The sequence below is a fragment of the Oncorhynchus masou genome, chromosome 20 (assembly GCF_036934945.1).
Source record: "Oncorhynchus masou masou isolate Uvic2021 chromosome 20, UVic_Omas_1.1, whole genome shotgun sequence".
Lineage (NCBI taxonomy): Eukaryota > Metazoa > Chordata > Actinopteri > Salmoniformes > Salmonidae > Oncorhynchus > Oncorhynchus masou.
Window position 1 is genome coordinate 17,382,259 of NC_088231.1, and position 12,752 is coordinate 17,395,010.

At 47.1% G+C, this 12,752-nt stretch overlaps 1 protein-coding gene across 13 annotated transcripts in view; it reads left to right on the forward strand.

Annotated features, from left to right (window-relative positions):
- Nucleotides 1–12,752, forward strand: part of lef1 (lymphoid enhancer-binding factor 1) — a 57,210-nt gene that overhangs the window by 38,555 nt on the left and 5,903 nt on the right. For 2 of the 13 annotated variants that reach the window (XM_064926586.1, XM_064926592.1), the window contains exons 7-11: nt 453–627; nt 1,470–1,577; nt 5,939–5,987; nt 7,123–7,188; nt 7,762–7,805. In XM_064926586.1, the coding sequence (XP_064782658.1) occupies nt 453–627; nt 1,470–1,577; nt 5,939–5,987; nt 7,123–7,188; nt 7,762–7,796 (433 nt within the window). In that variant the 3' untranslated portion in view covers nt 7,797–7,805. The remainder of the gene's footprint in view (nt 1–452; nt 628–1,469; nt 1,578–5,938; nt 5,988–7,122; nt 7,189–7,761; nt 7,806–12,752) is intronic. The other 11 variants (XM_064926588.1, XM_064926593.1, XM_064926587.1 and 8 more) reach the window with 10 other exon arrangements.

The window sequence follows — 12,752 nt, forward strand, 5'->3', positions numbered from 1 at the left end:
GGAGAGACACACAGAGACAGAGACACACACACACAGAAACGGAGAGACACACAGAGACAGAGACACACACACCACACACAGACACACATCAAGGCCCTGTGACGCTGGGGCCACTAAGTGATTGGCAGTGTGTGTGCTGGGGGGGAAGGTTTAGTTGCCATTACTGGTGAAGTAATCTCTCTCTCCGCTTGAAAGCTCCAAGACTGTATGACTGTACATGATTAAAGATTCCTGGCGTGGCGGCAACGCCTCGCACGCACGCACGCACGCACACACCCTCGCCCCAATTGGCTGAGGCGAAACACACCCCTTGCCGTTTGTTCTCACACTCCGGAGGTGCCCAGTTTCACCGTCGCGACCCTCCCTCCTCCGCCCCCCTCTCTTTGTTTTAGCAGCACCGCCGTACCCTTCTTCTTCTTTACCTCGCTCCCTTGTTCTTTTCTCGCCAATTGTTTTGCCAGGAAGCCTCAGCACCAGGATCAGAGGAAGGAGCAGGAGCCCAAGAGACCCCACATCAAGAAGCCGCTGAATGCCTTCATGCTGTACATGAAGGAGATGAGGGCCAACGTGGTGGCAGAGTGCACGCTCAAGGAGAGCGCCGCCATCAACCAGATCCTGGGACGGAGGGTACGTATGCGAGAACCCAGGATAGAGCACCCTGACTGGGGTGGAGAACGGTTAACCACCCCCTGTTGCCTTGGCAACAGCTTATGAGGATCCCTAATAAATACAAAAACAAATGATGTCATAATGGGTGGACTGGTTGGAGGTTCCAAGACCTTTCTCTGGATTCTCGTTCTATGTTTGAGATGTTCCTTCAACTCTTCCACATTAAGGTCCTTCAAGGGACTAATCCCGATGACCGTCTCCTTGTCCGAACCTGTTACTTCCCCTCATCAGACAGATCCACTGTCTACCTGACTGACTAGCAGACATTCCACCAAATGGGCTTTTTCTTTAAACTTACCGTAGATAATAATAGTGTGGTTTGGAAATGACAAAATTATGTTCCTTTTGAGACTGGGAGTAGAAGAAAGAAAGTGAATGAGAAAGAGACCGATAGAAGGTGTTTAAAGCCTTAACAGAAAGCCCTGGTGTTTGGGCCAGCCAGCCACAGCAAAGCTCTGTTTGCGGCCTGTGTTTGGTAATTGCCCGCTGACATAGTTTGAAGCAAAAGCGCCGCTAAATTGGAACCAGTGTTTTGATATGAAATCAAAGTATTTTTCTCTCTCTTTTTCTCTCTCTCTCGCCCATATGCTAATCTCTTCATCATGTTCGCCCCCTTTAAAAACAAAAATGATTCCCTATTTTTTTTTTACCAAGCGTTTGTACATTTTTGTAAAGGATTTTTTTCTGTAGCAAAACACTAGCACCCGTGTCTTGGAGGGATCTTTGGAGGGAACTTGAAAGTGCAGACCAGTAATTGACTGTGTGCTGTTTTGTCTTTTTTCTCTCTCGTACTGAATCAGTGGCATGCTTTATCCAGAGAAGAGCAAGCTAAGTATTACGAGTTAGCCCGCAAGGAACGGCAGCTCCACATGCAGCTCTACCCAGGCTGGTCCGCCAGAGATAATTATGTAAGTATCATATAGAAACAGATTGGCAGCGGAGAGGTGTGTTTGTGTGTGTGATTTTTGTCAACTGGGATTGTATTTTTCTGACCGGGGTTCAAATAGTATTTGAAATCTGTCAATTACTTTTGAGTGTTTGAGTCTGCCTGGAGTGCCAGATGAGCAGGGTTTGCACTTTTGGGGCTATTCCATTGGTCATATTTATCCAGGCAAGGTTGATCAAGCACCGCTAAAGTATTTAAAAGATTTAAAATGCTCTTTGAACCCAGGCCTGTTCAGTTTTGATGTAGGCTATATGTTGTTTACGAATTTCAGAACAGTAGCTAGTATTCTGTGTTAGATTTTTAAAGACAATGCTAGCTACAACATTCTAATAAACATTAGCCTTTTCCATGATAATGGTGTCCATTTTTAGCTGCTATGCTACAGCCTAATGTGTAATTCATAGCACTCTACTTCCATGCTATTATTACCACCATAAAGGACTCTAGTATCAGACTCAGTATATTATGCGACACTGAGAATAGTGGCCTGTGGATGGTGCTGCCAGTCTTTGATGTTCCGTATCAACATGGAAGCCTTGGATATGTAAACAGAGTTGATGCCCCTACCAAGAGCGTAGACACTTAGTGACGAGTAGATTACTGTGTGATTTCAGATGGCACAGCACCAAGATGTGTGCGTGTGTGTGTCAGGACACCTGTCATGTTAGTAATATGTCATGTTCATCTAGGTGTGTGTGTCTGTTCCATATATGTGTGTGTGAGACTGTTCCGTGTGTGTGTGTACGTGACTGTATGCTAGCGCCTGCCGTTGTTAAAAAGTGTGGCTCCAGCACTCACTTTCACTCCACCACCACAGGGGCTCTTTGTAGTGTTCATCTGCCTTCTCTCTGGACAGCCCCGCTCAGCACCTCTCACCTTCTGCCTCCGCCGCCCCGCCGCCACCACACCACGCTGGGGGAAACACTGCAGGACAGGGAGTAGAGGACAGGACAGCATAGGGCAGGACAATACAATGCAGTACAGACTTTAGTCTCTAGCCCTTACCCCATTGGTGTTGACAGATCTGAAAGGACTGATCTGATAGGCTAAAGCAATAAGCCAGGAAGTAGTGGATGACCTCCTGGTGTCTAATGGCCTCTACTACCGTATACCTGCGTTCGAATACTTATACTAACCGTACTATTGTGACGTAAATTGAGTATGTAGTATGCTTATTGGTCATAGTATGGAGGTTAGTATGCCAACAGTTCCCGGATGTCATACTAAATCCGGCAGAATATGAAAGCAGTGGACACTATTTCTGTGCTCTTAGGACCCATAATGAAATGATTCAGGAAATAGGCTTCACAACATTTTCAGGTTTGAAGAAAATGTCGGTAAAAATGCCGAAGTCAGACGAGAGCGGATACATATTGGTTGCTTTAACTAATTATGACAAATGTTAAGAAAATGTTGAGCAATGTCATAAAGTAAAATAAGTCACCTTACACATTATGTTGGCTGACAATTTGTTAGCTACGCTGTCCTTACGAACCACATAGCATATCATTACAGCAGTATGGACAGGTATGTTAGCTACGCTGTCCTTACGAACCACATAGCATATCATTACAGCAGTATGGACAGGTATGTTAGCTACGCTGTCCTTAAGAACCACATAGCATATCATTACAGCAGTATGGACAGGTATGTTAGCTACGCTGTCCTTACGAACCACATAGCATATCATTACAGCAGTATGGACAGGTATGTTAGCTACGCTGTCCTTACGAACCACATAGCATATCATTACAGCAGTATGGACAGGTATGTTAGCTACGCTGTCCTTACGAACCACATAGCATATCATTACAGCAGTATGGACAGGTATGTTAGCTAGCATACGCTGTCCTTACGAACCACATAGCATATCATTACAGCAGTATGGACAGGTATGTTAGCTACGCTGTCCTTACGAACCACATAGCATATCATTACAGCAGTATGGACAGGTATGTTAGCTACGCTGTCCTTACGAACCACATAGCATATCATTACAGCAGTATGGACAGGTATGTTAGCTACGCTGTCCTTAAGAACCACATAGCATATCATTACAGCAGTATGGACAGGTATGTTAGCTACGCTGTCCTTACGAACCACATAGCATATCATTACAGCAGTATGGACAGGTATGTTAGCTACGCTGTCCTTACGAACCACATAGCATATCATTACAGCAGTATGGACAGGTATGTTAGCTACGCTGTCCTTACGAACCACATAGCATATCATTACAGCAGTATGGACAGGTATGTTAGCTACGCTGTCCTTACGAACCACATAGCATATCACTACAGCAGTATGGACAGGTATGTTAGCTACGCTGTCCTTATGAACCACATAGCATATCATTACAGCAGTATGGACAGGTATGTTAGCTACGCTGTCCTTAAGAACCACATAGCATATCATTACAGCAGTATGGACAGGTATGTTAGCTAGCTACCTAACGTTAGTTGGCTACTAATACATTGTTGAACTTGCCGGTATATTAACTATATGCTATCTAATTAACTACCCAACTTTTAGTGACTTATTATTCACAGCATTCTTAGCTTAGCTAAGTGGTATAGTCAGTGTGCGTTCTCAATGGACCTGCTATCTTTTCTGATTTCAGAGCACTCTTGTCTGAGTGTAGAATAACTGATTTTCGAACGCTTGACACCCGTTGAATATGGCCAGTGTCAGTAAACATCGTCGGCAAAAAAGCATAATTAAATTGTTGTCAGCAGCACAGTAGGTCACCAACGCTCTGGATAACATGAAAACAGCCTAACCATCTCTGCCAGGGTGAGTAAAATGGTCAGAGTGAGCTATTCTCTCATGTTTGTCTGGAAGTAGCTAGCAGGTTAGCCAGTTAGCTTGGTTGCTTGACTGCCGTTGTGAGGTCAGAACGCTCAGATCAATCCTACTCCTCGGCCAGAGCGTCCAGTGTGTGATCTTAACACTCCGAGTGCGAAACGCTCTGAATTAAGGAACGGACAATCTGACAAAGCTCTGAGTTTATGAACGCACAGAGCGCTCTCTGGCACTCCCGATTAAATTTATGAACACACATTGTAATCATTTGTTATGCTAACAAGCTAGCAAGAGGTTGCATAGCAACAGCATCAACTTCCGATAGACAGGCAAAGCGCTAGTACGCTCAACTGAAAGCATACCGCTCGTTTACAGTATTCTAAAATGAACTAGTAGTATATAGTACGTAGTATATACTCATTAAGTATGTAGTATACTGTATGTTTTTATGGGTATTCGAACACAGTTTATGAGTCTCATAGACACTTAACACCAAGCACCCCTCCGACATAAACTAAGCCCTTCATAGTACTGTACCACACACACACACACACACACACACACACACACACACACACACACACACACACACACACACACACACACACACACACACACACACACACACACACACACACACACACACACACACACACACACACACACACACACTGTCATAGACTACTGTACACATCACCTGCTCCCCCTCTCTCCTCTCTCTGTCTGCCACAGCGGTGTGAGAGGAACCCAGATTAGCTCATCATAAATAAGTGGATTAGTAGACTTTGCAGCAGGAAACCAAAGTGCTGCTCATATTTGACTAGAATGACTGTTATGCTGCTATCTCCACCTATAGTCCCCCTCCCTAGGGGATTTGGGTATAAGCTATAAATCCACACACACTTACTCACAGTGGAGCTCAGTGATCAGCGCTCGCTGGAGGGGGGATTGACTGATGCTCTCCATGGTAATCAGTCGAGGACCAGCTCTCCCAAGTAATATATAGCCACATGTTTATGTTTTAATTACAGATTGATGTTTGGTGTTAGGAGACTGAAAAAGACTACATACGCTGCTGCTGCTACACTTTCAGTCTTTATATAAGAATGGTGATGGACGTTTTGTTCATTATAGGTTGTTAGAGAGCACACACTGATACAGGTGAGGAGAGGACAGCCAAGTTTGCTACTTGCTCTGATTGGAAGGCAAGGGTGGGGTTCAAACCCTAACATTCTAGAATGGATCCTACCAAACATGTCTGTTTGTTAGAGAGCACACTATACTGAAGTCAGGTGTGGAGAGGATGGAGACAACCAGCTCTCATAGGCAGGGAGTAGAGATGGTCAGCCCCTCTGACCAATCCCAGCGTGGTGATTGGCTGCAGGCCCAGAGAGCGAGGAGTGCTGGTTGGCTGCCCGGCGGGGGATGAGTGAACAGGGCAAACGGCAGCAGGACTAAGCGTGGTGGAGTGAGGGTGAGTGCTGGAGCCACACTTTAAGCGTTCACCTCGATATTTTCTAGGGAAAGAAGAAGAAGCGGAAGAGGGAGAAGATACAGGAACCGGCTGCAGGTAACCAACCTTTTCCTCTGTCTCTTCCTCTCCTTTTCACAATTTCGCTCTTTCTCTCTCTCCCTCTTTCTCCCTCTCTTTCTCTTCCTATCTATCTCTCCCTCTCTCTCTCTCTCTCTCTCTCTCTCTCTCTTTCTCTCCCTCTCTCTCCGCTCTCTATCTCTCTCTCTCTCTCTTTCTCTCCCTCTCTTTTCTTCCCTCTCTTTCTCCCTCTCTTTTCCTCCCTCTCACACCAACCCTTTCTTTCCCTGCCTTTCTCTCTCTTTTCCTCCCTCTGGCTCTCCCTGTCTCTCTCCCTCTCTCTCTCTCTCTCTCTCTTGCCCTCCCTTTCTCTCCCTCTCTCTTTTCCTACTTCTCTTTCTCTCCCTCTCTTTCTCTCCCTCTCTTTTCCTTCCTCTGTCTCTCCCTCTCTTTCTCTCCCTCTCTCTCCCTCTCTTTTCCTCTCTTTCTCTCCCTCTCTTTCTCTCCCTCTCTCTCCCTCTCTTTCTCTCCCTCTCTCTCCCTCTCTTTTCCTCCCTCTCTTTTCTTCCCTCTCTCTCCCTCTCTTTTCCTCCCTCTCTTTCTCTCCCTCTCTTTTCCTCCCTCTCTCCCTCTCTTTTCCTCCCTCTCTTTTCCTCCCTCTCTTTCTCTCCCTCTCTTTCCTCCCTCTCTTTTCCTCCCTCTTTTCCTCCCTCTCTTTCTCTCCCTCTCTTTTCCTCCCTCTCTTTTCCTCCCTCTTTTCCTCCCTCTCTTTCTCTCCCTGTCTTTTCCTCCCTCTCTTTTCCACTCTCCCCTTTTCCTCTCGATTGTTGTCTATGAGGTGATGAGTGTTCAGTTTGTCCCGTACAAACTCTCCATGCAGTCTGTTTTGTGTTCGTCTCTCACACTAGCCCAAGTCATTTTAACACTACATGCACCACAAGCAGTAAAAGGCCTTGTCACTGTGAAACAGACCCCTGGAATGCTGAGATAATCATAGCCAGGTGTTGTGCCATGCTTGTCGCACAGTATTGGGAAGCTATAGCTGCATTTCCCTAGAAATAACCAATCAAGAGGTCCCACTTTGTCCATGTGGGTAGTTTCACCTGGAATATGCATGAAAGTTTTCAGCCCCATCCCCCCATAACCACCCCTCTTCCTCCTCCTCCCTCTCCAGACCCCCATAGAACTCCATTCGACCCCTCCGCCCTCACTAGAGTGGGCTTTCAGAACCACCATGCAGGTACCAGTGTCACTCAACCTGCACCTCTCCTTTGTACTCCCTCCCTCTCTCCTTTCTCCATCCATCCACCCCCCTCTCTCTCTCACCCCCCTCTCCACTCCACCTACTTTGGGATTAGTCTGTAAATGCTGGTTGGCTTCTTAACTGCTCTCTGGGCTTTGCACTCTATTGGTTGACCTGCTGTATGTCTCTGCCACTGTGCTCTTAGCTTAAAGCTCCATGTAAACACTGCACCGTTGTGTAGGAACCTATTGGGGGAAAGATATATATTTAGAAATCTAATCACTGTCGGCCCAGCTATAATGTAGACCGCGTGCTATATTACCATTTCCATATCTATTATCAAGTTGCTTCTGCATCTGCATTGCTTGCTGTTTGGGGTTTTAGGCTGGGTTTCTGTACAGCACATGGTGACATCTGCTGATGTAAAAAAGGCTTTATAAAAACATTAGATCGATTGAATTTCTGCTGTAGTTTTGGTGAGACGCTCCATTAGCCCAATTGGCTTTCTTTTCCTCACCTGGACATGCCTTATGTAAAGACAAACATGTTAAAAGATGCCATTTTCTACAGGTACAGGCCAGAGAATGAAAACGGCGTACATCTGAGCATAAATGGTAAGACCCCCCCTCCAGTCATGCCCGCCTGGTCTGGTAGTATGTGTCAAGCCTTGTACACTGTTTACAGACTAATCCTACAGGGTCCACCCTCAACTCACCATGGTCATTGTGTCACTCAGTGGAGGCTGCTGAGGGGAGGACGGCTCATAATAAGGTCTGGAACGGAGCCAATGGAATGGCATCAAACCATGTGTCTGATACCATGCTGCTTATTCTGCTCCAGCCATTACCATGAGCCTGCCCTCCCCAATTAAGGTGCCACCAACCTCCTGTGGTGTCAATGGTGTTAAGTCTCAAGGAGTGTGTGTGTGTGTGTGTGTGTGTGTGTGTGTGTGTGTGTGTGTGTGTGTGTGTGTGTGTGTGTGTGTGTGTGTGTGTGTGTGTGTGTGTGTGTGTGTGTGTGTGTGTGTGTGTGTGTGTGTGTGTGTGTGTGTGTGTGTGTGTGTGTGTGTGTGTGTATTGACCTGGCCACTCCATTGACAGTCTTTTGTCTGGCTGGTGAGATGACCATCTGAATCCTCTGTGTGAACGCTGCAGTGCATAGCTGAGAAACTGTTGTTGTTGAGTCCTGTCTTAAATCCAAACTAAATGTCCTTATTAGATGTAACGAATATGGACAAAGTGCTCTGCATTATTGAAAGATGTTACAGAACAGACCTTTTTCTAGTCTGGCCTCTTCATAGCAGCAGATATTCCTGGAGGAGTGGGAGGTTCCATCCCAAATGGAACCCTATTCCCTACATAGTGCACTACCATACCCCTATGGGCCGAGTGCACTATATGGAATAGGGTGCCATTTGGGAGGCATGCAGCCTAGACCCAGATGGTCTGCATGTTTTCTGTTCTACCCGACACTGAATGGAGACTAGACCTTCCAGACTACATCTGGGCTCAGGAAAGCTATGAAACACCACGCTCCACTAGAATACTGTCAAATCACATCGTTTGATAGAGATTTGTTGGCGGTTTGGTGTGAAGTGTGGATGGTCCTGCTGTGTACGAGCACTATAACACATAAAGCACTAAGTAATCAGTCAAATGTTGTGGGGTTGTTCTTTGTGAAAAGTGTCAGTTTATCATTGGGTAAGTTGTGACCAGTAACAGACACAAACATGTAGAGCTTTTGAACCAAAGTGTCACCAGGCTTTAAACGGTGTGAAATAAATGAATGCCCTCATTTCTACCATTAAGTATCTCTCTCTCTCTCTCTCTGAGGTTAATCTTATAACATCCTGCTGTCTGCATTTTTATGGCATCCCCTTTCTCTCTTCTCTCTCTCTTTTGTCTTTTCTCTCTCTCTTCTCTCTCTTTTCTCTCTCTCTCTCTCTCTCTCTCTCTCTCTCTTTTATGTCTTTCTCTCTCTCTCTCTTTCTCTCTCTCTCTCTCTTTTCTCTCTCTCTCTCTCTTTTCTCTCTCTCTATCTCTCTCTCTCTCTTCTCTCTCTTATGTCTTTCTCTCTCTCTCTCTCTCTCTCTTTTCTCTCTCTCTATCTCTCTCTCTCTTCTCTCTCTTATTTCTCTCTCTCTCTCTCTCTCTCTCTTTTATGTATTTTTCTCTCTCTCTTTCTCTCTCTCTCTCTTTCTCTCTCTCTCTCTCTCTCTCTTTTATGTCTTTTCTCTCTCTCTCGCTCTCTCTCTCTCTCCCTTCTCTCTCTCTCTCTCTCTCTCTCTCTCTCTTCTCTCTCTTTTATGTCTCTCTCTCTCTCTCTCTCTCTCTCTCTCTCTGAACCAGACAAAGGTTTTCCACTTGATTGATTCTTGACCGGTGGCTCCCCCCGTCGTACCTAAATTGGACCGCTTTTCTCTTATTCGCCGGCCGCACTTCGCCTCTGCCTCTTTTCAAAGGCGGAGAGACTTTATCCGTGATCCAATAATTAGCTGGGTCTATCCGAGGCAGGATGGACACCACGGCTGATTCATTGTGACAACCTTAAACTCATATGCATAATACCAGAGAGGACTGCCACGACTCCTCAATTTATGTAGATCCCAAAGAGCCTGGATTGAGGTTAGCGTTTGGCAATGCAGACTTCAGGCAGCGAACGTCTTTAAATGAACTTACTTGTCTATTTCTTTTTATATCCGCCCTCGCCTCGATTGCAATGGTTTTGAAATGGTTTTGTAATGGACACACCGGATGTTGTTGTTTATTTTTGTTGATATCGTTTGCACATTAATTTGCAGGGCATGATGAATCAGAACACCCTTTTAAAGGAGAGTAGGATGGATGAAAAGGCCACACCAATGAGTGCAGCAGTTCAACAGTGTTTAATTTCTTGGAGTGGATTGTTTGTTATCCCCAGTGGGTCAGACACCAGACCCAGCAAACAGCTGGTTCTCTTACCCCGCAGTTAAATAGCTCTCTGGGAATCCAGCTATTACTTTGACATTGTAAAATGTGTATTTCCTCCCTCCCTCTCGCTCTCTCTCAGACACTACATTTCTCTCGCACTTCCTCTTCCTCTGACACGTTCTCTCTCTCTCTCTCTCTCTCTGTTCCTCTCTCTCTGACACTTTCGTTCTGACACTCATAACTTTTCACTCTGTCCCCCCCCCCCCCGTTAGTCTCATTGTCTGACTCAGTCAGTCTGATTCACAGGGAGGTGTATATCTGATCGGGAAACACACATGTCCTTAAGGCTATCTAATTTTCAGCCACTGCGCATTTGTCACAAAGGGAGGGAGACGACTACTAACAAAGGTGGCCTTTTCAATCTGATGAACAGCGTGGGCCATGAGTCACAAACTTTCATAAAAACTCCCCAGCGTGGTAACTGACGGAGTCATCTCAGTCTAACTCTTATGAAGGTGCTCTTTTGTTTCCACCCGGTAACCGGATAGCTCTGTGAGAGCACACTTGAATTTCCCCAGTTTTTTCGTGCGAGTCAGTAAATCTGTAGCTCTACGTTTTGGATTTAGTTTTTTGGGGGGATTCAGCTTGGCTGTTTGAATGTCTTTTTTTCGAATGCCCTAACTAAAAATGGTTTGGAGGCCAAAGATGGTGTGTTTGTGTCGGTAGCTGGTGAACTAGTGCGGTACGAAGCGTTGACTGTAGTGGAGAGACCTCTCTGTGATGTGTGGAGGCAGAAGTCAGCTGTCAGGCTTTGATGAGCAAGGAGTGGGGGTGGGGGGAGCAAGGGGGAGGGAGGGAGAGGGCAAAAAAGAAAATTCCTCTTGTGCTCGAGAGTTCTCATTCTCCCAGGTGTCGTTCCACTCTCTCTCTGCAACTCATCCCTCTCTCTCCTCCCTTTCTCCCCCTCTCTCCCTTTCTCCCCCTCTCTCCTCCCTTTCTCCCCTCTCCTCCCTTTCTCCCCCTCTCTCTCCTCCCTTTCTCCCCCTCTCTCCTCCCTTTCTCCCCCCTCTCCTCCCTTTCTCCCCCTCTCTCCTCCCTTTCTCCCCCTCTCTCCTCCCTTTCTCCCCTTCTCTCCTCCCTTTCTCCCCCTCTCTCCTCCCTTTCTCCCCCTCTCTCCTCCCTTTCTCCCCTCTCTCCTCCCTTTCTCCCCCTCTCTCCTCCCTTTCTCCCCCTCTCTCTCCTCCCTTTCTCCCCTCTCTCTCCTCCCTTTCTCCCCCTCTCTCCTCCCTTTCTCCCCCTCTCTCCTCCCCTTTCTCCCCCTCCCTCTCCTCCCTTTCTCCCCTTCTCTCCTCCCCCCTTTCTCCCCCCTCTCTCTCCTCCCTTTCTCCCCTCTCTCTCCTCCCTTTCTCCCCCTCTCTCCTCCCTTTCTCCCCTTCTCTCCTCCCTTTCTCCCCCTCTCTCTCCTCCCTTTCTCCCCCTCTCTCTCCTCCCTTTCTCCCCCTCTCTCTCCTCCCTTTCTCCCCCTCTCTCTCAAACAACCAGCCACACTCTCCGGCTGCAGTCAGGCAAGGTTCAGAGTCTTACCTTCAGTTTGATTTGGTGCTGGTTGCCTTAAGGCCACAGTGGAGGACACACACACTCCACCACCATAGCGTTATTAGTGACCTGGGATAATTGGAAGTGTTTCGGGGGGCTGTGAAACACTCAGGGTCTTGCTCTGAGCGTCTCAGCTCAGCAGAGTAGAGGAGAGGGATCTCCTGCCTCCTCTTTAAAACTAGACTTCACAAAGAAGGAAAAAAAAGAGTGGCCTCGGCATAAATCAGGGCGACAGCCACCGGCTAATGTTACTGTGGGTTAGGAAGTAGAAACGGAAATGTCCCCTCTCGCGCTCGCTCACTCACTCTCAATCACACACACACACACACACGCACACACGTACGCACACACACGCACGCACGCACGCACGCACGCACACACACACACACACACACACACAAAGCAGAGCCCTGTGAAGGAGAAGAAGACAACCTCAACACTTGTGGCCTTCCAGGGGTGTAGCAGCTGTGGTGGAATGTCTAAACTATGCAGGTGTGTTTTAGTCAAACCCTGGACTTAATCTCTTGCCTCTCCTCCTTCAGAGAAAAGGGCTCTCTTTGATACTTCTTAGGGGCACTTGGGGACCTCTAGTTTATATGTGTGCGACTGAACTGTGCATCCCCAATGGCACCCTATTCCCTTTATAGTGCACTACTTTTGACCAGAGCCCTATGGGTCCTGACCTAAAGTAGTGCACTATAAAGGGAATAGGGTGCCATTTGGGACACAGATAATCACCTAAAGTGGGGCTTTCTGTTTAGACTGGGTCTGTGGGTTTGTTTTGGTTGAGTCACTGGCCTATTGTGCCGAGGTCTGGCCAGCTGCAGGGAGCGACCGTATGAGGGTAGAGCCTCTCCCTCCCTGCTGGGTTTTGTCATGTCTTCTCTACTTCCTCTCCTTCTCCTTCCCTCCCCCCTTCTCTGTCTCTCCCCGGTGGCTCATTGAGACTGCAGATTGAGGGGGTGGTGGGGGTGTGCTGCCTTGTAAAACGTCCCCCCTTCTGAGTCGTTATCTCTGGATCATAAAAGGCCCGCAGGTAACAGAGGGAAGAGATGG